The sequence below is a fragment of the Plecotus auritus genome (assembly GCF_963455305.1).
Source record: "Plecotus auritus genome assembly, chromosome: 10".
Classification (NCBI taxonomy): domain Eukaryota; kingdom Metazoa; phylum Chordata; class Mammalia; order Chiroptera; family Vespertilionidae; genus Plecotus; species Plecotus auritus.
The window spans coordinates 12430484-12455617 of record NC_137785.1 but is presented as its reverse complement, the minus strand read 5'-3'; the positions used below and the strand labels follow the sequence as shown (position 1 = coordinate 12455617).

Genomic DNA, 25134 nt, shown 5'->3' with positions numbered 1-25134 from the left:
TGCGGCTCAGGAACCACTGGACTCCAGCCCCCTCCTGGGTGGCTGGCAGGTCAGGGCCAGGTGCTGGCATTCTCCACGAGGTTCAGGTATGGGGACACGATGCGGGGCTTGGTCAGCCTCTTGGGAAACACATGTATTTAATCCTTTTTCATCACCCACAGCTGGGGGAAGAGGAGAGCGCAACAGAGGAGGGGAAGGTGCAGGGACCCTTCCCAGGCTCCTGCCCAGGCAGGGCCCTCAGGGCTTTCCAAGGATGTACTAGTATGTGTCGTGTTGTGAGTTATTTGTGTGTGTGTGTGTGTGTGTGTGTGTGTGTGTGTGTGTGTGGTGCGTGCTTTGCATATGGTTGCTTGTGTGGATGGTACGTGCAAGTCTTTTGTGTATGAGTGTGTGTTGTGTGACGATGATGTGAACATATTATGGACTAGAGGCCCAGTGCACAAAATTCGTGCATGGGAATGGGGGGGGGGTGTCCCTTAGCCCAGCCTGCACCGTCTCCAATCTGGAACCCCTTGAGGGATGTCCGACTGCCCATTTCGGGGATCAGGCCTAAACGGCCAGTCAGACATCCCTCTCACAATCCAGGACTGCTGGCTCCAAACTGCTTGCCTGCCTGCCAGCCTGATCACCCCCTAAACACTCCTCTGCCAGCCTGATCGATGCCAAACTGCTCCCCTGCTGGCCCGATTGCCCCCAACTGCCCTCCCCTGCTGGCCTGATCACCCTCAACTGCCCTCCCCTGCCGGCCATCTTGTGGCAGCCATCTTGTGTCCACATGGGGACAGCCATCTTTGACCACATGGGGGTGGCCATCTTGTGTGTTGGAATGATGGTCAATTTGCATATTACTCTTTTATTAGATAGGATTTTGTGTGGATGGAGTGTGTGGATGTATTTTGTGTGTGTGAGGTGTGTCTGTTGTATATGTGTATGTTGTGTGTGTGCATATGTTTTGCAACTGTGAGATATGGGTGTTGTACATACACATGTGTGTGGGTGTGTACTTGTCATATATTTTTTCTGTACATGAATGTATGTTGTCTGTGGTATTGTATGTGTTATGCATATGGATGTGTGTGTAGTGTGTGGACACATTGGATGTGTGTCTTCTTGTGTGTCAGTTATGTGCCTGTGTGGAGGTGTTGAATGTACATGTGGTGTTTTCTGTGTTATATGTGAAAATCTTGAGTGTCTGTAATGTGTGTGTTGTGTGTATGTTATCTATAGGGTGGGCAAAAGTAGGTTTACAGTTGTGAGTACATGAAACAGAGTTTATTGTAGCATTATTCTTTTATTTATTTACTAGAGGCCCAATGCATGAAATTTGTGCACTCAGTGGGGTGAGGGGGTCCCTCAGCCCGGCCTGTGCCCTCTCACAGTTCAGGAGCCCCATGATCGATCACCCCAAAAATGTAGGCCCTGCCCACCCAGCCGGGGCTCTGCGATGAATTGCCCCCACAGAGGGAGGCCCTGCCCACCCACCACAGCATGGCCATGGGATAGCCTGGGCCTCCCTCTTTGGGGCGATCATGGAGCCCCCCAATTGATCGATCATCCCACTGGCTGGTGGCCTGGGCCTCCCTCTGCAGGGTGATCATGGGGCGATGGCCAGGCCCCGACCAATCGCATTGCACCTGCCTTGGCTGGCCTGGCACCAGTGGGTGTCATAGCGTGGTCTTCTGGAAGGTCATCAGGACGGTCATTCTGCTGTTTGGTCATTCAGTCAATTTGCATATTATTATTATAGATTCTTTTTTTTAATCCTCACCCAAGGGTATTGGTTTTTTAGAGAGTGGGATGGAGGGAGGGAGGGGAGGAGAAAGGGAGGGAGAGATAGAGAAAGAGAGAAAGAGAGAGAGACATTGATTGGTTGCCTCCCATATGTGCCCCGATTGACCTGACATTGAACCCACAACCTAGCTATGTGCCCTGACTGGGAATCAAACCCACAACCTTGGCATATCAGGATGATGCTCTAACCAACTGCTCTACCCAGCCAGAACATTTTGGAAGTAAAGGTGATGTTTGCACAACTTTGCAACTGTACTCAATACCGCTACGTTTTTATCTTTAAAGTAAATTGTATGTCATAAATTTTACCTCAAACAATTAAAAGTGTACATTATAATTAATTTAAAATTTCAGGAATTGTGTGAGGGGAAGCTGGAGTTTCTTTGAGAATTTAGTTAACTTGCCAAAGAGGATACTGTCAGCAATTCATCAGGACCTTGATTTGAATGCAAGTTCTTCCCCATAGACGCCTTGCTGGTCCCCCGCCCCCAGGGCCAAGGAGGCATTGATTACCATCAAGCTTCTTCGGCTGTGCCTGGTTTCAGAGAAGGAGTCATCCATGTGGGAGAGGGATCAAATCTTTATTGGTCAAAATGATTCGGGAAAAGATCTATTTTGAGAGGCAGCTGATGAATCCTATAACTTCTGTCCCTTCGTGAACACCAAGACTTACTATATACTGTGGAAGAAAAGCAGAGATGAAGGTCAGGATCCGTCTCCATCTTCCAGGATAACCTCTCCCAGTAGGAGATCTGGTCTACCCCCAAGACCTAACATAAGTACGTGGAATGGGGGAGGGTGGAAGGGCGTTAGAGGTCAGTGGCCTGAGAATGGGTGGAAGCATTTCTCCCTCACTCTCAAGCACAATATGCCATTATTGATAATTTTATTCCTTGGTTACTTTTTAAAATATATTTTTATTGATTTCAGAGAGGATGGGAGATGGGGAGAGAGATAGAAACATCAATGATGAAAAAGACTCATTGATTGGCTGCCTCCTGCATGCCCCTACTGGGGATTGAGCCCACAAAACCCTGGCATGTGCCCTGACTGGTAATTGAACCATGACCTCCTGGTTCAGAGGTCGATGCCATCTGCATCATAATTACTGGTCAGTGAGCACCAAGTCCAATTAAAAATGTAGCCTTCCTTGGTGCACTTTTGAAAGTATTTACTTCTGAAGCGGAAAGGGAAGGTACACATCGGGGGTGGGGGGGGGCCAGTCTGCAGAGAAAGAGGAGCAGAAGGAGAAACATGAACACAGAAAGTTGGCCAAGCTACTCGATTATTTTAATTGATCACTTTAACATACGCTATGTAGTCTAGACTTGGAGCAAATTTATTCAGTTGATGATTTTCAGGGTTAAGGAAGTTGTTAAAATTGGGCAGTCTCATATGTTTATTGAGGATAATTCAGAATAAAAAAATGTAATGCACACACTTGACATGTACATATCCACTGACCCAGTGATTTCACTGAGATAATCTAATAATACCACAAAAACACCCTCACACACCTACTCAAAAATCAATGTAGAAGGTACCCATTTGGTCACGGTCATAGCAAAGTATTAAAAGCCATCCAACTATGCTTTACTCGGGGAAGAGCATATCCATAGTTTGAAGTTTTGGGAAAGCATGCAGAAAGGTGGCGTAGATTTATGTCTTCACGTGGGAAATTCTCCATAATGAAGATCAAGCCACAGGGCAAAGGGAAGCGCATAGCCCACTCAAGCTTTAAAAGGCCCTAAAAATGTGTACGTTTGTGTAAACTCACAGAATAAACATGGAGGAATGCACCCTGAACTGTCGTTTGGGTTTTCTGCTGTGAGACAGAGAACAAGATGAGGGAAGTTGAGAAACAGTGACATTTTACTTCCTCCGTTCCTGTGTTGCTTCCATGTTCATTTGTTTGCTTGTTTTTAGTTAATCCTCACCCAAGGATACTTTTCCCATTGATTTTTAGAGAAAGTAAATGGAAGGAAGGGAGGGAAGGGAGGAGGGAGGGAAGGAAGGGAGGGAAGGGAGGAGGGAGGGAGGGAGGTCAGAGAGAGAGAAACATTGATGTGAGAGAGACACACCGTTTGGTTTCCTCCCGCTCACACGCCAACTGAGGCCCAGAATCGAATCTGCAACCCAAGCACATGCCCTTGACCAGGAATCAAACGTTCAATCCGCCGTATTGAACAGTGTAAAGAGTATGTCTCATACACTGTAAAGAGTAGTATACATGGAACCACTTCAAAATGGAGTCTGAGCTGCCATCCCAGAGAAATTGCTTTGCACGTGTTATGCCTCCAACCTTTGGATGTGAAAAGCTGGGCAAAATAACCTTTGGGCTGGGCCCAAAGCAACATTGTGCCCCTAAGGTCTGTTTGCAGATGTGACAAGAAAGCAGATACCAGGACTACTGGACTGATGATGACTACTGGACTATCAGACTCAAAATTAAATCATCAGTTAGGCCCTGGCCAGGGGACTGAAAGGTCCCGGGTTCGATTCCAGTCAAGGGCACATGCCTGGGTTGCGGGCTCGATCCTCAGTAGGGGATGTGTAGGAGGCAGCCGATCAATGATTCTCTCTCTCATCATTGATGTTTCTATCTCTCTCTCCCTCTCCCTTCCTCTCTGAAATCAATATAAATATATTTTTTAAAAAATAATAACAAATAAATAAAAACTCTGCATCTTTAATTATTTAAAAAAAAACAACACATTAGTTAGAAGTAGTGTCACGGTGTTCGCTCATCTGTGCCAGTGGAAACGCCTTCCTTTTGTTGGTGTGATCGTCCCCCTCCCCTTTCTCAGAAACGCCCCTGGCCTTTGTCTCCTGATGGGAACACTTCTGCCTGAATCAGTGCTTCCCAAGTAGCTGTTCTCATTGATGGCAAATAAATGCTCATTGCCCTTCACATTGACCTATTTTTAGAGTAACATAAAATAACATTATATCTTTTTCTTAATCCTCACCCAAGGATATTTTTCCATTGGTTTTTAGAGAGAGTGGAAGAGAGAGGGAAAGACGGAGAGGAACATCGACGTGAGAGAAACACATCGATTGGTTTGCCTCCTGCACGAGCCCAGGCGAGGTACATGCCCCTGACCGGAATCGAACCTGGAACCCTTCGGTCGGCAGGCCGACACTCTATCCACTGGGCCAAACCCTCTAGGACAAATAACATTATATCTTGAACATAAATACCTATGCTATCTATTTAGTTTTAACACTTCACTTCACTGTGTCTATCCTCCATTATAACTGACTAGAGGCCCAATACACAAAATTTGTGTGCGGGATTGCGGGGCAGGGGGGGGTGTCCCTCAGCCCTGCCTGCACCCTCTCCAATCCAGGACCCCTTGGGGGATGTCTGACTGCAGGATAGGGCCTAAACCGGCAGTCGGACAACCCTCTCACAATCCAGGACCTCTGGCTCCTCACTGCTCACCTGCCTGCCTGCCAGATTGCCCCTAACCCCTCTGCCTGCCTGCTTGATCACCCCTAACTGCCCTCCCCTGCTGGCCTGATCGCCCCTAACTGCCTCTTGCTCGGTCCCCACTCACCATGGCTTTGTTCGGAAGAAAGGGAGGATGACCGGAAAATGTCTGGTCAAACTGGTGTAATTAGCATATTACCCTTTTATTAGTATAGATGGCTGTACTAACTTTTTTGGTCACTGTGATGGCCATTGTCTTACATACATATTTGTGCAGTTGTCCAAGGTTTTCTATGGTGTATATCATAGCACACCATAGAAATTGCTGGGTGGAGGGAAGGGCTGTTTATGGACAAAGACAGTCAAGGTCGCCCAAATCCTGCTCACCTGCCACAGGTACGGAGGCTCTGTGTTCTGTTCTAACACAGTTAGTTTTAGGGAAGGCTCCGTCCTGTATCCATTCATCCCTTCCAAGCCCCGACTGCGAGCATCGTCCCATACATCACCTTCTTCTGATTAATACTAAGTTTAATTTTATATGGCCATGCACTCCATCTTAAATCTCTTTTTATTGCCCAGCCAGCGTGGCTCAGTGGTTGAGCATTGACCTATAAACCAGAAGGTCATGGTTCGATTCCTGGTCAGAGCACACGCCCGGGTTGTAAGCTCAGTCCCCCATGTGGGATGTGCAGGAGGCAGCCGATCCATGATTCTCTCTCATCATTGATGTTTCTATCTCTCTCTCCCTCTCCCTTCCTCTTTGAAGTCAATAAAAAAAATATTCTTAAATCTCTTTTTATTAAAAAAAAAAAAGGGAAAGTAAGGGGGAGAGGAAAAAAGAGAGAGAGAAAAGGGAAAATGCAAGGGTGAGGGGAAATGTGTGGGGTCAAGGACAGATCATTGAAAGTCAGGGGCCAGCAAACCAGAGCCCAGAGGCCGAATCCAACCCGACCCTGTCCGTTTTTGTATGGCCCATGAACTAGTGGTTTTCTCATTTTAAAATGGTTGGCAAAAACAGAAATCAAAAGACAAGAAATATTTTGTGATACCTGAAAATGACATGAGATTTAAATGTCAGGAGCGTCTATTGATACAGTTTTATTGGAACACAGTCACGTTTATTTGTTTTGTTTTGGGGTTTATTTTTTTGGTTAATCCTCACTGGAGGCTATTTTTCCCATTGATTTTAGAGAGTGGAAGGGAGTGGGGAGGGGGAAAGAGGAGCGAGAGAAACATTGAGTGAGAGACCCACATCAGTTGGTTGCCTCCTGCGGGAAACCTACCACCCAGGTACGTGCCCTTGACCGGACTTGAACCCAAGACCCTTCAGCCAATGCTCTAACCACCAAGCAACTCTGTCCGGGGCTGTTTGTTTTTTATCGCTGTGGCTGCTTTTGTGCCACGAGGCGGAGTTGAGTCTGTGAGAGACCATATGGCCTTTGAAGCTGGAAAGACTTACTATCGGGCCCTTATAGAAACGTTTGCTGACCCCTGGCCTAAGCCATCAGCAGATCATCTAGACCTCAACTTCCCTCCCCATTAATTCAAAGGGCTCCCCACTTTAAGAGATGTCTAAGACAACCCCCACACACACGCACACACACTCCATCCTTCCCCAGCCAACGTACTTGTAAGGAGAGCACTGCTTCCATTTTCCATCTGTATCATAATTACCAGTCAATGAGCACCAAGTCCGATTTAAAATGTAGCCTTCCTTGGTGCACGTTTGAAAGTATTTACCTCTGAAGCGGAAAGGGAAGGTACACATGGGGGGGTCTGCAGAGAAAGAGAAGAGCAGAAGGAGAAACATGAACATAGAAAGTCTCATGGTTGCCCTGGCCAATTTGCTCAGTGGTTAGAGCGTTAGCCCGTGGACCAAAGGCTCATGGGTTCTATTATTGATGAAGGGCACATACCTCGGTTCCAGGCTGTGTGCAGGAGGCAACCCATGGATGTGTGTCTCTCACATCAATGTTTCTCTCTCTCTCCCTCCTCCCTCCCCTCCACTTTCTCTAAAAAAATATTTTAAAAAAGGTCAATGGAAAGCCCTGGCTGGTTTGGCTCAGTGGATAAAGCTTCAGCCTGTGGACTGAAGGGTCCCTGGTTCGATTCCAGTCAAGGGCACATGACCGTGTTTCGGAATCGATCCCCAGTAGGGGGCGGGCAGTAGGCAGCCAATCAATTAGTCTCTCTTATCATTGATGTTTCTAGCTTTCTCTCCTTCTCACTCTCCCTTCCTCTCTGAAATCAATAAAAATATATATTTTTAAAAAAACACGTGTTTCTCTAAAAAAAAGAAAATCAATGGAAAAAATCCTCAGGTGAGGATTAAGAAATCTATATATATATAAAAGCCTAATATGCTAAGTGTCCGACTGAGCGATCGACCGATCAGTCACTATGATGTGCACTGACCACCAGGGGGCAGACGCTCCAATCGGTAGGATAGCTTGCTGCTGGGGTCCGACTGATCAGGACTGGGCGAGATGGGGCTGGACACTCCCTGGAGCCCTCCCACGGTTCCTCCCGCAGTCCCTCCCTGGCCACCAGCCCCAATCGGCCCCAAATGGGACAAGGTGAGATGGCCCTGATCAGCCCCAATCACCAGCCAGGCAGAAGGACCCCACCTATGCATGAATTTTGTGCACCGGGCCTCTAGAATAATAATAAAAGAAAGTCTTATGGCTGACATTGTGAAACTAACAGCATTTGCTGTTTCTCCTGCACCCAACTACTTTCAAAGTGGCTAGAACAAGTAGAAAAGCCAGGATTGGATTCCATTTTATCCAACACCCCAAATCGCGTAGCCCGCTGCTTTCAATCGCTTCTTGGATCCGAGGCATCGAGACAGTCCCTGGGAGGGACACTCACCATTGCCCGTGCAGTAGCGCCACCGGCCATGGAATTTCTCGTCCAGAGAGCACCAGGCATAATCGCTGTGCATGGAGATGCAGTTGTAGTAGATCATGTCATCGTACATAAATGGGAAGACACAGTGAGCGTCGAAATATTCTGGGAAAGAGGGGAACATGACCAACAGGGTCTCGCTTACAAGAGGGGTTGACGTTCTGCTGCCCCCAGATCCACGTGGCCAGTCCCTGATGCCTTCCCGTGTGTGGCACAGACCATAAGTGGGTCAGAGGAAGCCTTATCTCATCCCACAGAGGGGAGCTGCCTCGAGCAGGTGGGTTTCCATTCCAGGAAAGTCCCCGGAGACTGGACACCCATCTCCTAACCTGAAATTCTGGTCTTTCTTATAGTCTCCTTTTCCTCTCTCCTAGGAAAAGAAATCTCTCAGCCTTCTGAAGGTGGCCCCTAAGCATCTCTCAGAGTGATTCACTTCCCTCCACACCATTGGTCACCAGTGAGCATTGCGCCTTGCCTTGACCACGGCAATAAGTTATTCCTGGATACTTTCTACCTTTTGTCCCATCATTCTTCCCGGGAATGCTCTTTCTTAAACACTAACCTGACCCTGCCACTGACTTATTGCTCTAAAGACTAGAATTGGCATTGAAATAGCCATGATTCCCTCTTGATCTTGTTCCCCAGACACCTCCAGCCTCACCTTGACCACCTGTGATCTTCTCTGTGAGCTGGGAAGGCCACGCCCCTTGCCTGCTCACATGCAGCCTATAGGTGAACCTCCATGAAACTTCCTTGAACATCCATACTATGCTAGATCCACTTGTACTGAATTTGCATATTGGTTCCCTTTTTTTCCATTTATTTGACATCTAGTGACCTGTTCAGAATCGTTCTTGTTTGTCAGGAATGACCACACGTTTCCTGTTCAAAGCTGGACCCATATTATCAACTGATAGGAACTGGCACAGAATAGAAACTTAATAAATATTGGTTGGTCTTTCATAATAAGCCTGAAATAATTTTGATGCAAGATTCATTTATTTTTACTATTTAGCAAGTATTTATTATCAATATACATTATCTATATTTACTATTAATTACATTATTATTTTAACAATTATGTCAGAACTTTTATTATTTTACTATTTAACTATATTGTTATGTTTATCATTTAATATTTAAAACCAGAGGCCCAGTGTGCAAAATTTGTGCACTGGAAGGGGGGGGGTCCCTCAGCCCAGCCTGCGCCCTCTCGCAGTCCAGGACCCCTTGTAGGATGGCAGCCTGCCAGCTTAGGCCTGATAACCCTGGGGATCGGGCCTAAGCCGGCAGTCAGACATCCCTCTCACTACCCAGGATCCCTCACTCCTTTCCGCTCTGCTCACTGCTCCTTAGGGCTGCCACGGAGGCGGGAGAGGCTCCACCACTGCTGCTGCGCTCACCAGCCATGAGCCCGGCCTCTGGCTGAGCAGTCACTCCCCCGTGGGAGTGCACTGACCACCAGGGGGCAGCTCCTGCATTGAGCACCTGCCCCTGGTGGTCAGTGCGCATCATAGCGACTGGTCATTCTGCCCTTAACTGTCACTTAGGCTTTTATTATATAGATTATTATAATAATTTTATTAGCATTAGTTATTACTATGTTCATGATTAATGAACTATCTATACTAATAAAAGGGTAATATGCTAATTAGACTGGGAGACCTTCCAGACATCCTTCCAGACAAAACCATGGTGGCAGGGCTGAGGCAGAGGCAGTTAGGAGTGATCAGGCTGGCAGGGGAGGGCAGTTGGGGGTAAGGAGGCCAGCAGGGGGAGGCAATTGGGGATGAACAGGCAGGCAGGAAGGGAAAGTTGGGGGCAAGCAGGCTGGCAGGGAGTGGCAGTTGGGGACGAGGAAGCTGGCAGTGGGAGGCAGTTGGGGGTGAGCAGGCAGGCAGGGAGAAAGCAGTAGGGGTAGAGCAGGCTGGCGGCGGGGGGGCAGTTGGGGCGATCAGACCAGCGGGGGAGGGGGCAGTTGGGGGCAATCAGGCTGGCAGGCAGAGTGATTAGGTATGATCAGGCAGGCAGGCATGTGAGTGGTTAGGGGCCAGCAGTCCCGGATTGCAAGAGGATCCCAGATTGGAGAGGGTGCAGGCCGGGCTGAGAGGCACGCCCCCCTGTGCATGAATTTCGTGCACCAGGCCACTAATTATTCATATAAGAAGCTATTTTATAGCTTACCCTATGCTAGACATAGTGTTGTGCATGATTTACAAACGCCAACGTTTACTGATTTCCTTCCTTCAGTCCAATGACTTGGGTACCGTCATTGGGCTCCTCCCCAGGTCCACTTTGGTCCTCAGCCTGTGTTCTCTGTACACAGAGCAAACCTGCTGCCCGCTGCTCTGAAAATAGCTTCCTTCTGACGCCAAAAGCAAGAGAGCTGAAGGGCTGCATTTCCACACCACATACTCTAGGCCACTGGTCGGCAAACTGCGGCTCACGAGCCACAGTTTGCAGCTCTGTTGACTAATGAGTTTGCCAACCACTGCTCTAGGCCATGTTAGCCAAACCCCCAAACACGTAATTGCTGATTGAAATAGTTTTACAGGCACGGGTATGTGTGTGGTGGGGGGGGGGGGAGGGGAGGGCGCTAATATTTCAGATGCTAACAAATAAAGAAATGTATCTCCCACCTGGAGCTGGAGCATGTAAACGGTTATTGAATTCTGAAAGAGAAAAAAAAATGGGTAAAATTTAGACCATCTCCAAAAATACTCCCTTCTGAGACTATTCAAGCACCTTGGAGTTCATACAACCAACTGCTCTCCTGTTTCGGAAAAACCTTTGCTAACACCTTTTGGATGACTTATGATTACTTCTCATTGACGAAGGGGGCGGGGGTGTTTCATTCCGTCAGAGCTCTGATTCTTCCAAAGGCTTTTCTTTGAGTTAACTCCCATGCCACTCAACTTCCACCCGTCGGTTGAAATTCTACAAGTTTTAGCCACATGTCAACATTTCAGTCACACAACCTATACGTTCAGAGTTAGAGCACTAACTATTCCCAGCAGTCTCGGTGATTCTGTTTTGTTTTGTGTCCTAGAAATTTTGCCCTTTTATCATCCCCCAGCCTGTTTTCGGGAGTGTCTTTTTTTAATTATTATTATTTTAAAATTGATTTTTAGAGAGCGAGGAAGGGAGAAGGAGAGAAACATCGATGTGAGAATGAAACAGTGACCAGCTGCTCCCCTTACTCAGGATCTAGCCCAAGATCCAGGCCTGTGCCCTGACTGAGAATCCAACCAACAACCCTTTGGTGCAAGGGCCCGTGCCCAACCCGTTGAGCCATATCAGCCAGGGCTCAGGGAGTGTCTTGGTAGCATCACCACCATAAAGCCAGGTTAGACCGGGTTAAAGACCAGCCGGGAAATATGAAGATGTTTTATCCAATAACATCAGCCGATCTTTAATTGGCCATCCCTATCTTCTAATCATTGTCTTCGGTTTCTTGCACCACAGCCCTATGAAAAAGAGATTATACCCTGACCAGTTTGGCTCAGTGGATAGAGCGTCGGCATGTGGACTGAAGGGTCCCAGGTTCAATTCCGGTCAAGGGCATGTACCTTGGTTGCGGGCACATCCCCAGTGGGAGTTGTGCAGGAGGCAGCTGATTGATGTTTCTCTCTCATGGACGTTTCTAACGCTCTATTCCTCTCCCTTCCTCTCTGTAAAAAATCAATAAACTATATTAAAAAAGAAAAAGAATAAGAGATTATAACTTAGAGCTCTCTTCTCCTTCCCTCCCCCAAGGTTTACAGGTGAGAGGAGAGGACACAGGCCACTGAGAGCCACTGGAATTTAGGTGACCCCTGGCTGGTGGGAACTAGGTCGTACTCAGGAAGTCTGACTTCTGAGACTCTGATCCGCCCACGATACTGGTAGCACCTTGGAACTGTCCCTTACCCGTGCACGTGACTTAACGCATGTGCCTCGCTCTCTTTACCTTTGATAAAACGTTATTCATTTATGGTTTGCGCCAGACGCTAACTGGAAGCTGCTGGGTGGTGAGCATGGCATCGTGTTAGCGGGTCGCGGCCCTGCTCGTCCGAAAGTAGCTAACAAGATGTTAACGTTTTAAATTTAAAAAGGAATTCAATTATAGTCGACCTACAATATTATGTTCGTTTTGTGTTAGCGCCCTATGCTAATTGTCTCCAAGAAACCGATGCTTGCAATGGCCCCGGAAGGTCTGTACTGTTGTCTGTTACGTTTGGAGGTGATGTGTTCTTAATGGGGATCTCCGTTTTGTAGATACAGAAAGGGGGGCTCAGAGAGGGAAGTCACTTGTTCAAAGCCACCAGACTAGGAAGCAGTCCAAGTCCTCTGGCTCCAGAAACTGAGCCTCTGACATAACCCTGCCTTTGGGGGGCGCTGTTTCTGACCCCCACACTTTTTTTTTTTTTTTAAATCCTCGTTGGAGAATCAGTTTTTATGGATTTTAGAAAGAGAGGAGGAGGGAGAGAGAGAGAAACATGGATCGGTTGTCTCCCCCACGCCCAACTGGGAATCAAACCTGAAACCTTTGGCTGTACGAGACACTGCTCCAACCGACTGTGCGGCCCCCCGGCCAGGACCGGGAACTCTTTTAAAGGGGTGCTGCCCCCAGGCTGGGCCTTGGCCTGCACAGGTCAGGGTCACGCTGGCTGTCTCCGGATGCATGTCCTGCTTTGTCTAGTCACAGCGGCTAATCCTGAAAACCTCTTATCTGTCCTCTCCTTATGCCCCACAGCCGTCTCCTCCTTTTACAGGTGGAAGAACAGATACTTCCACCGAAACACTGGCCACACGGTGACCAATGCGTGCGGCCTGGACTCCCATCCAGCGCCGTCTGGTTCCTGGGAGGAAGCGATTTCTTGCCCTGGCCGGCGTGCCCAGTGGTTACAGCCTCAGCCCATGGACCGAAGGGTCACAGGTTCGATTCCCAGTCAAGGGCAAGTACTTCGATTGCAGGTTCAATCCCCGGCCCTGGTAGGGAGGGGCCCATTCCGGAGGCAACCAAGTGATGTGTCTCTCTCACGTGGATGTTTCACTCTCTTTCTCTCCCCCTCCCTACCACTCTCTCTGAAAATCCATGGAAAAAATAGCCTCACTCCGCAGTGAGGATTTAAAAAATAAATAAATAAATACAATTTTTTTAAAAAGAAGTGATTTCTTTCAGACCCTGCTGTCCCCAGAAATGGTCCTTTGCTGTTTCATTCGCTGATATTGCTGAACACAGCCACACCCTCACCCATCTTTAGTCCTTGCACGTTCCCTAGTTACCACATCACACCTCTGCCAAGCACGGCCATTTTTACCATTTGATCCCCCCACCCCCGCTTCTCCTCCCCTCCCCCTGGGCCCTCTACTGTCCTCTCCGCCTTCCCTCCCCCTCCTCTCACTCTCCCTCTCCTCCTTCCCTCCCCCTCCTCCCTCTCCCTCTTCTCCTTCCCTCCCGCTCCTCTCACTCTCCCTCCTCCTCCAGTTAATGACCACGAAGCAGTACCATCCCCAATACTGACTGACGATTTAGTGTGTCTAATGTGTTCTGAGACAGAGGATACAAAAGACAGCTCCCCCACCCCACCCCACCCCACCCCCCAAAAAAGCCACGCTGTCGTTCTGCTGCTGACTAAACAACCTCACAGGATCACCACCTCAGACAAGAGCACTCGGAGATCGTGAGGAAACAAGAGAAGGCAAGTCCACTTCAGAACTTGGCCTAAACGCAGTCAAAAGCAAGGTCACCGTGTCACAAATGACCCAATGCCTCCTCCCATTGGCTGGCATGAGTGACTGCACTTCTTCACCGCTGACACCTTTCTCCTTGTCGCTCTTCTCTGTGGATACCCCTTTCTGACAACATCCATTGCTGAGTGGACCTGTCTTCCTTAATCCCCCCAAAGCCTCCCAACCAGAGCCCAATCCCTGGAATAGGTTCTGACACCATCTTGCTTAGCACCCCCAGGTGCCCCATGGCACCCCAAGGTGTGTGATCATCTTGACTCCAGCGAGTGAGGAACCCAACTTGTACAGCTCCCACCTGCTCCCCGGGGGCTCTGACTGTAGGCGTCCACAGCTCCGAGGGCCTCGCCCACCTTTTCTACTTTAACCCTTACCATGACTATGAGAGGCCAAGGTCACGTCCTCTCTGTTGCATTTGTTTTCGGGGGGGGTGGGGGAAGGGGAGGCAATTCATACAGCTCAAACTTCACACAAGTTATAAGAGGAAAATCATAAAAATCCTCCTGGCCATCCCTGGCCCCACCACCCTGTCACCCTCTCCACAGATAACGGTGGTGTCATTCCTGTGACCTATGGAGACAGTTTAGGAATATTCAAGGGCAAGTATTTTTTTTAATTGATTTGAGAGAGTGAGCGAGAGAGGAAGGAGGAGAGAGAGAAACATCAGTTAGTTGTTCCACTCGTTACACATTCATTGATAGCTTCTTGTACGTGCCCTGACCCGGGATTGAACGCACAGCCTTGGCATATTGGGACGATGCTCTCAACAACTGAGCTACCCGGCCAGGGCTCAAGGGCAAGTTTTAACAACCTTTCACTCCTTTTTTACACAAAGGATAGCCTAGTTCGTATTCCTTGAACAACTAATTCCCCATCTGCCTTCTCCCAGCCCCGGGGAATCACTGTTCTACTCTCCGTGGGTTTGACTCTTTTAGAGCCTTCGGAGAAGAGGAGTCAGGCAGGTAGTATGTGTCCCTCTGTAACTGGCTGATTTCACTTGCCATAACGTCCCCCGGGGTTCATCCACGTTGAAGGCAGGGTTTAAAGCTCCCTCTTTATTGACTGCGCTTACCATTCTCTGGATGGGAAAACTGAGGCTTCAGGAGAGGCTGAGTTACTTGCCCATGAGCACCCAACCAGCAAGAGGAAGTACAGCGATTTGGACTCGGGACTCTCCAAATCCTCCACTCTGCACCAAGCATTGTGCTGCATTTAAAAGGCACTGGGCGCCCCTGCCGGTGGCTCAGTTGATTGGAGAGTGGTACCATGCACCCAAAGGGTTTCAGGTTCAGTTCTGGGTCAGGGCACATACCTAGGGTTCGGGTTCCATCCTGGGTTGGAGCTCGTGCGAGAGGCAATCGATCAATGTTTCTCTTTCTCATCGATGTTTCTCTCTCTCTCTCTCTCCTTCTCTCTTTCTCTCTCTCTCTAAATCAATAAAAATATATCCTCAGGTAAGGATTGACAACAACAAGAACAAACAAATAAAATAGAAGATATTAGGGACAATGGATAGATTCTCTTTCCTGCCCATCTCACCCCAAACCACTGCCTCCTAGGTCTCCCCTTCCTCCTGTTCCTCTCCTCCCCTGCCCGTGCCATCTCACCTGCTTTCAGCCCATACAGACAGAGCACCAGGGACACGCAGCCTGCCAGCTTTCTCATCACCTCCATCTACCGGCCAGTGGCCTGCCTGGAGCACAGGTTGCCTCTGACTTTATACTCTCCGATGCCCGCCCCTCCTACTGGAGCTGCTCCGCGGCACACACGGACTTACTCCAGAGCACTTGGTGCCCTGCCCTGAACCTCAGGGCGCACACAGACATCAGGAACATCCCTCTCAGCAGCGTGGTCCCAGGCCAGCTCCATCCCCCTCACCGGCAAGCTGGTTGGAAATGCGAATCCTTAGGCCTCACTCCGGACTCTGAAGCTCTGGGGAAGGGACCCAAGGCCTGGGTTGTAACATGGGTCCAGGTGAGCCCAGTGGTGGCTAAAGTCTGAGAACCATCGCTCTGGCTTAATACTTTCATACCCACCTCATCTCCTTTACTCTCTTCATTGTGTTTTTTTTTTTAAATGAAAGTCCACCCTGGCCAGTGGCTCCGTTGGTTGAGCATCTTCCCATACACCAAAAGGTTGTGGGTTCAGTTCCTAGTCAGGACACATACTTAGGTTACAGGTATGATCCCAGGTTGGGTGGGTACGGGAGGCAACCAATTAATGTTTCTCTCTCTCCCTCTCTCTCTCTCTCTCTCTCTGTCTCTCTGTCCCTTCCTCTCTAAAAAGCAATGGGCATGTATCTTGGGGTGAGGATTTTAAAAATGAGAGGGAGCTGCCGAAACCGGTTTGGCTCAGTGGATAGAGCGTCGGCCTGCGGACTCAAGGGTCCCAGGTTCGATTCCGGTCAGGGGCATGTGCTGTGGTTGCGGGCACATCCCCAGTGGGAGGTGTGCAGGAGGCAGCTGATCGATGTTTCTCTCTCATCGATGTTTCTAGCTCTCTGTCCCTCTCCCTTCCTCTCTGTAAAATATCAATAAAAAATATATTTAAAAAAAAAATGAGAGGGAGGGAGGGAGGGAGGGAGGGAGGGAGGGAGGGAGGGAGGGAGGGAGAAAGAAAGTTCAGTGAGAAAGGCAAAGCCAGTTTAGCCTTCTGGACAAGTAAGGTCAGAATAGCCAAGCATCGTGGCTGTGGTCTGCCAGTTCATGGGAAGGACAGGGATCTGGGAGAGCAGAAGAGGAAAAGAGCTCTTTATGAGAGAGAGAAGAGGTTGGAAGAGTGAGAACCAATAAAGAGGCAGGTGTTCTAGTGCCGCCCCCCGGGCAACCCAAGATGAGGAACAGACCATCCTGGAGACCAAGCATCATGAGAAGGGAAGGGACTGACTCATCCTTCAGCATCTGTCTGTGCTGACGCCCGTCTGTTACGCCCATTTGTAAACATACAGGGACCAGGTACTGGTTATACACATATTTGCCTTTTCCAAATAGAGATGAGAGAAGTGGGGAAACTCTGATAAAGGCACAGGGACTGGAGACACCGAGTTTCTCCTGACTGACGGGCAAGCTTTTGCTCTTTGCTGTTTTGCTGAAATGATGGCTATTGGCACAGCCTCTGACCTCTTCGCAGGTAATGAGGCCACCTGTCAGTCACGAGTAGGGAACTTGGGTCGGCATCCATGCTTCCCCTGCAAGACTTCATGACGTGGGAATCGAATTCCTTGTTTGAAATCTGGGGAAACGGAGGCTCAGAGAGCCTACATCACCTGTCAAGGTTACGTGGCTTGAACAGAAGTGGCAATCTGATGTCAAGCCTTCTTGCTCTTCCTCACCCCGTTGTCATGGAGGTCTCCCAGGCCAAGAGCTTCCAGAGGAAGCCGGTCCCTTTAACGTCACAGGTTCAGCGCTCACTCTTGACTGGTCCCCAAGACAGAGCTTACCTTGTTTCTGACACCTGCCAGCTGAGTGACTCTGGAAAAGTGACTTTTGTTTTCTAAGCCTGCAGCCAAATCTCTAAAAATGTTTGGGCTACATGCATTGATTGGAGAGCTCAGCAAATATTCTTTCTTCCCTTTCTTTCTTTCTTTCTTTCTTTCTTTCAAATTAATTCCACTTACTTATTTTCCATCATGCTATAGTATCCAGTCCACAGCTAGCATTATCAGGATACAGACAAACAAATTCAGTGGGAATGTGAGACCAGTTTTCCCATATTTCTTAATTAATAAGCTGTCGTTATTTATTAGGGAAGACAGGACATCTTTGATTTCTTTCTCTCCTTCTCTTTCTCTTTGGTGAATTTTACAGAATGTTCCTAATTCTAGGTGTAACTTCTCCCAAAGATGGTGGGAAGTTGTATTCCCAAATATTCATCATTTACCAAGGGGGTGCTGAGTGCATGCCAAGTAGGTGAGACACGTTCTAGAGATTCACCCACCCCACCCCCTAGAGGCATGGCCAGGACACTCCGAGCAGGACCCGGAGCACCCTACCCACTGGAAGGGTCGCCGTGGACGTTGGCGAGAACCCATTGTTCCTTCTTTGCTTAACTGAACAGTCATTACGTCTCCAGGCACTCAACCAACTGTGATAAAATATTTCTCAGAACTGAAGTTGGTGTCTAGCCAATGGTGTTGGGAGGGCTGGGTGAGGATGAAAGAAAAATCTACCAAAGTCATAAACCAAGTTGGGCTTGGACTCCAGAGCGTTTCCCTAAGAACAGCACTCATCACAGGGAACTAGAGAGAAATGGCCGATGATTACAAGCAGAGCGGGGACTATGTGGGGCTCAGTTTTATCTTCTGCAAAAATGAAAAGACAGAGTAGAGGTGGGGGTGGAGAAGGAAGAAGGCACGGGTGGGGGGGGGGGGCGATAAATGCTGATAGAAAAATAAACTAAAGAAAAGAAAGATAGATAGCGCTGGGTTTGGATTCAGAGTGTCAGCTTGCAATGCCAGCTCTGAAACCAGTGGGAAATACATGAGCGTCGCTATCCAATAGACTAACTTTAAAATCTTAGATTTCCTACTTATTAGTTGGGAACATTAGCTAAATAACTTGCCCACTATTTTTTATGGGGCGGGGGGTAGTTTAATATCTATGCTTCACAGATGCATAGCACAAGATGAATACCAAGCATTCAACCTTCACTGGTATTTTGTTGCTTTCAAACGCTGAGTAATTGTAGATAAGATACATAAATCTCCCTGAAACCCTATGTATTCATCTGTTAGGGCTGTCATAGCAGAATGTTACAGACTGTGAGGCTTAAACAACATGCATTAATATTTCACAGTTCTGGAGGCTAGAAGTTCATGATCAAAATGCCAGGAGATGGCCCTGACTGGTTTGGCTCAGTGGATAGAGCGTTGGCCTGCGGACTGAAAGGTCCCAGGTTCGATTCCGGTCAAGGGCATGTACCTTGGTTGCGGGCACATCCCCAGTAGGGGGTGTGCAGGAGGCAGCTGATTGATGTTTCTCTCCCATCGATGTTTCTAACTCTCTATCCCTCTCCCTTCCTCTCTGTAAAATATCAATAAAATATATTTTTTAAAAAAAACGCCAGGAGATGTATGGTGCAGGCTCCCTTCCTGGCTTGGAGACAACCACCTTCTTGTAGTGTCCTCTGTGCTCATGTGGAGAGAGAGGGGGTTATCTCTGTTGTTTCTTTGGGGGGTTATGGTGTCAATATATGAATTGGGTGGGGTGACACAATTCTACCCATAACACCCTGATTCATCTCTGCAGAATGAGAGAGTTGGTCTCAGTCTCACCGGCATGAATTGAGAGTCAACGTATAAAAAGCAAAGATGTCTCGATTCTTGGAAAAGTTAAACCATATGCACATCTAAACAACTAGTTCTTTATTTTAATCTATCGCTCACAGAGTTGAGGGTTTCAAGACAGAGCTAGAGACATGGAGATTCACTAGCACACAGAGAGATGATGAAGAGAAAGTGGATGAGCATTTTGAGAATCAGGAATGCCCGGGTTTGAATTGAATGCCCACCTCTTTCTCACTGTGAGACTCTGGGCAGCTGGCTTAACCTCTTCTGATCTTGCTTTTCTCATCTATAAACCTAGAGTTATCAACGCACTCTTTATTGCCCTGGCTGGGGGTGGCTCAGTTGGTTGAACGTTGTCCCAAAAGGTTACGGGTTCCATTCCTGGTCAGGGCACAGACCTAGAGTTTGATCCCCAGTCAGGGCATGTATCTTTCATCGATGTTCCTCTCTCTCTCTCTCTCTCTCTCTCTCTCTCTCTCTCTCTCTCTCTCTCTCTCTCCCCCCCCAAAAAAAAATTAATGAAAACACGTTTTGGGGTGAGGATTTTTTAAATTACTCTTTATTTTCCCCACCAAACCTGCTCATCCCGCCGTCCCTTCTCGTAAGTGACACAGCCATTCAGCCGGATGCATGCATCCCAGTGGAGTCACCCTTGGTTCCTCTCGCCTACCCTGTATCCAGTGCCCCAGCCAATCCTACACTTCACCATGGAAATATGCCCTAAATCCAGCTGCCTCCCTTTTTTGCCAATGCTACCTCTCTATGCTACCACCATCCTTCTCCCTGGTACCAGGACACCTGCCTAACCAGCCTTCTCCCTGAACCACCCACCCCCCACTCTTTACCTTTGCCTCCCTTCATTCTCTCCACAGGCAGCTAGCGCGAGATCGTGTTGCTGCTATGGTGAGAATCCCAGACAGCCTTCCATGACTCTTAGGAAAAGCACCAAAGCCCCTACTTGACTTGACCTCTGACATTCCCCATCCCTCACTCAACCCAAGCACATCCCCCCCACCACCCCGCCACCCCCTGCTTTGCCTCCAACACCCCAAACACAATGCCTTCTCAGGGTATCCACATCCGTGAGTTTGTCTTCCAGAAACGCTATCCTGGGACGCCTCAGGCAGGACTCCCTCCTCGCTTGTTTCAGATCTCCGGGATTCGATGCCGCCTGCTCAGAGACCCTCCTCAGTCGCTCTCTGTAAAGCAGGAGCGTCCACAGCCTCTCTCTGCCCCAGACCCTGACTTAGGATTTGACACGGCATTCGTCTCTACCTGACCTAATTGTCCGCACGCACACCTGTGTCTAAACCCACGTCCCTGTCTATGCATGTGTGTGTGTTTGCTTATTATCTTCCTCCCCGACTACATGGCAGACTCTGAAGGTGAGGACTTTCTCCTGTTCAATGCTTATCTCAGGAAAATAAAAAGGGGGCTGAGCAATGGTCAGTAGGCGCTGGTTGGGACATCGGCCCCTGATAGGCCACTCCCGTGGGCTTGGTGTGAGGGTTTATGAGACGATGTGGTGAAGCAGCCGGGCCAAAACGTGGCACAAGATAAGCAGTCTTTTTTAAAAAATATATAGTTTTATTGATTCCAGAGAGGAAGGGAGAGAGAGAGAGAGAAACATCAATGATAAGAGAGAATCATTGATTGGCTGCCTCCTGCACGCCCCCTCCTGGGGATCGAGCCCCCAACACGGGCATGTGCTCTGATCAGGAATTGAACTGTGATCTCCTAGTTCATAGGTCGATGCTCAACTACTGAGCCACGCCGGCCAGGCAAGATGAGCAGTCTGAGCGGTGGTCACTGTTATTGTAGTCAGTCTGCGGACTGTGACTCGCTTTGTCATCATCGGAAAGTCACTGCTGGCGCTGGGTGGCAGACAGGAGGGGGGATAGCTTCCAAAGTCCTTTCCAGGGCCAGTCACAGGAACCGTTTCCATGACACTTAGAAAAAAGGACTTAGGTTTGCGTGAGAAACCAGCATTTCTGGTTCTGAAGATGTGAGAGCCAGGTTAGGCCTTATTGACGGCAACACTAAAATTGTCCAGTTAACCTCTCTGGTACTTTGTAAAAGGCAAGGACTGCCTTGTGTAGGGGCCCCATGGCATGTTTCTTAGCATGCCTGCATGTCCTCGTATTTCTTGCGTGTGTGGGACACTGCATGAAAAAGTATATATGTATTGGGGAGGGGGAGAGGCTGTTTAATTTGATGGAAAATACTGTGACCCTTCAAGTCCTATTCACCTGAGTTTGATTCTCACGTCTCCCCCTGAAAAAACCATCAGCATAATTGATTTTTTTAAAAAATCCAATCAGCCAAAACCGGTTTGGCTCAGTGGATAGAGCGTCAGCCTGCGGACTGAAAGGTCCCAGGTTCGATTCCGGTCAAGGGCATGTAACTTGGTTGCGGGCACATCCCCAGTGGGAGGTGTGCAGGAGGCAGCTGGTCGATGTTTCTCTCTCATCGATGTTTCTGACTATCTATCACCCTTCCTTCCTCTCTGTAAAAAATCAATAAAATATATTTAAAAAAAAAAAATCCAATCAGCCTTCCCACCCCAATCGGGGGCAGGGCCTGCCTGCCAATCGCCCATGGCCCCTCCCCCCAGCCGGCCCAGCCCTGATTGACCAATTGGGGCTGAGCTGGCCGGACCCCACCTGTGCATGAATTCATGCACTGGGCCTCTAGTATGATATAATCCAAACAAGACCTGTATATGGTAAGCAAGAGTATGAGCCCATTTGGTGGATGGAGAAACCAAGGCCTAAAAAAGTGAAGCAACTTGTCTGATGGCTCACAGCTGGTGATGGTGGGTGGGGATTCAAATCCCAGGTGCTCTGATTCCGAAGTGCTGTAACCACTATGTCAAGCCTCCGTTCTAATGTCTCCGGAGGTAGAGTTTTGAAGAGTGATGGGCTCAAGCCTGACCCCTGTTGGATTCCCCAAGAAAAGCATGTGAGAGTTCCTTTTCTTCCACACCCTAAACAGCACTTACCTTCTAATTGCTTGTTAGAGAGAGAGAGGAGGGGAGAGAGAGATAGAAACATCAGTGAGAGAAAAACATCATCGACGGGCTGCCTCCTGCACGCCACCTACTGGGAATCAAGCCAGCACCTGGGACATGCGTCCTGACCTCCTGGTTCATAGGTCAACGCTCAACCACTGAGCCACGTCGGTCGGGCAGAGCATCTGCAGATGTTGCCGTGGGGTCCTGGAGACAATCCTGATGACTGTACTGTATGATTCAAACTCTAGGACATTCTGGAAAAGGAGAAACCCTGCCCTTCTGAAGAGGAATCCTGGGAGGTCAGAGAAGGGATGGGGTGGGTGGGGGATACTTGGACTAGAGGTGGTTGAGTGGGAAGCATCCCTTCTGTAGGAGAAAAGAGCACAACGAAGAGAAAGATCGCCTCTGGAGGCTGGCTGGGGAGGAGAGAAGGAGGGAGACGTTGTAGGATATCACAAAATAAAACCAAAGAACTGAAGAAAACAAACCTTCCCGCCTTGACGAAAAGCTATCCTTGAAATAAACTGCCCTTCACTACCTGGACGGCAGAGGGCGCACTCGAGCTAGGAATCTTACAAACTGCTCCACACCGCCCACCCGGGCTGTGAAATTCGTGGACACGCTCAGAGCAACGAAAAATTGGAGTTCCCGCCCCCGTGCCCAGGTTCAGCTTTCACACTGTAAACAGGTTTCCTTTTCACTGTTTATTGAGTGCCGCGCTTGGAGCTTTTTGTTGGTGGTTTTGCTGTTTAACATGCGGTGCTGGCGGGCAAGCTGGCGTCCCAGGTGTGTTGCACGCAGGAAACTCCGTTCGGGAGCTTGGTGCGGGCACCAGGGACAGTGCGTTGGCTGTGAGTTCAGTGTCCATGAGTCAACGACATACACTAACTGGATAGAAACACACGTCTAGTCGGGTCGTGTACTGAGCAGCTGATACAAATGTGCGTATGCTGCTTGCAGGAGCCTAGCCCAGTGGTCGGCAAACTCATCAGTCAACAGAGCCAAATATCAACAGTTAAAACCATTGAAATTTCTTTTGAGAGCCACATTTTTTAAACTTAAACTTCTTCTAACGCCAGTTCTTCAAAATAGACTCACCCAGGCCATGGTATTTTGTGGAAGAGCCACGCTCAAGGGGCCAAAGAGCCGCGTGTGGCTCACGAGCCGCAGTTTGCCGACCACTGGCCTAGCCCTGTGCTGCCCATCGGCCAGGGTTCAGGACTCACTGGTTCAGTGTTCACAGCCACTGTGTAGAAACACAACTGCCACACATAATAATAATACATGTGTTACCTTATTCCCTACGCACAAAGAGCCCACAGACGTCTATTCTCCTTATTTTATTTTGTTTATTTACTAGAGGTCCGATGCACGAAAATTTGTGCAAGAGTACATCTTCCTTCTCCCTGGCTGCCAGCACCGGCTTCCCTCCAGCACCCAGGACCCGGGCTTCCCTCCTCCGGCCCCCAGCAGACACCCGGGACCTGGCTGGCCTCCCTCTGGCCCCTGCTTCGTCAGGAAGGATGTCCGGAATGACGTCCAGAAAACGTCTGGTCTAATTAGCATATTGCCCTTTTATTATTATAGATTTTTAATATTTTTTAAATTGATTTCAGAGAAGAAGGGAGAGGGAGCGAGAGATAGAAACATCGATAATGAGAGAGAATCATGGATTGGCTGCCTCCTGCACACACACCCCCACTGGGGATCGAGCCTGCAACCCCCGGCATGTGCCCTGACCTAGAATCCAACTGTGACCTCCTAGTTCATAGGTCAACCACTGAGCCACGCCGGCTGAGCTGTTTAGCTTTATTTTTTAAATAAATATTTTAAATATTATTTTTCCATCACCATTTATCCCCTCTAGGCCCTCTTCTACCTCCCCCGCACCGCTTCCCGCCCTGGTTAGCTGTTTGCTTTTATCGCCGGTTGATATTGTAACGGTCTTACAGCCACGTACCTCTTTGAAAATTAGTTAATCCACCTGACTCATCGTTTCTGCAAATGGTGACAACGTTTACCTCAAGGGGTTGTCATCAAGATTAGCAATAATGCATGTGTCATATCATCTGTTTCCGTTGCTAATAAACTGTAATTGTGAAGACATGAAGCTTGCTGGCTTCCTGGAAACGAGGACCCCGCACCCCGCACCAGGTGACCGGCTCCCCTTGGCCTCGTGGCCCAGCGCACATGGTTCGCATCTGAGCTGCTTGGTCCTCCGCTAGCACTGCCCACGGCACGCGTGTCCCCACCGCAGGTCCCACCTCAGTTATCACTGTTTCTGTTTTAAAGAGAATTCTTGCCCCAGCTGCTTTGGCTCAGTGGCTAGAGGGTCCGCCTGCGGACTGAAGGGTCCTGGGTTCCGTTCTGTCAAGGGCACATGCCCGGGTTGCGGACTCGATCCCCAGTAGGGGGCGCGCAGGAGGCAGCCCATCAATGATTCTCTTTCATCATCTCTCTCTCTCTCCCTCTCCCTTCCTCTCTGAAGTCAATAAAAATGTATTTTTACAAAAAAAAAAAAAAAAAGAATTCTTAACTCAGGTGATGCGTTTTATAATAGCCTTTATTTGGGGGAGCAGATTTAGATTCACAACATGGAGCCACGTACACCGAGTTCTCGGGGACTCCCTGACCCCACACGTAAGCACACCTTCCCCACGATCAACACTCGCCCCCCCCCCCCCACTACACCAGGCTGGGGCATGTGTGACCATCCATGACCTTCACACCTCACTATCACCCCCAGTCCATGCACTTTTTTAAGGGCCTCATTCGACGCAGTTAGCAAGGAAAAGCACTGAGGTTAGGATACAGGTTTCCATGCAAAAGCCCACCACCAGAATCAAAACCCCAAGTTATTTACAGCCGGATCCCCTTCAGATCGCACCTCCAGGGGGGTCCTACCTCCCCTCCCCAACAAACACTGCAGGTTCGCTCCCCTGAGGATGCGGGCGCCCCTTCAGCGATGCTGTCAGT

The 25134-nt window shown here is 48.9% G+C and overlaps 1 protein-coding gene across 1 annotated transcript; it reads right to left on the bottom strand.

The window, feature by feature from the left end:
- Positions 1–151: 151 nt before the first annotated feature.
- LOC308235370 (binder of sperm protein homolog 2-like) lies at positions 152–15526 on the bottom strand (the record flags this gene model as incomplete). The annotated part of the gene is made up of 4 exons (XM_080644135.1): positions 152–161; positions 6853–7000; positions 8096–8236; positions 15469–15526. The coding sequence occupies 4 exons, from the start codon at positions 15524–15526 to the stop codon at positions 152–154; spliced, it is 357 nt and encodes a 118-aa protein (XP_080500261.1).
- Positions 15527–25134: the final 9608 nt, after the last annotated feature.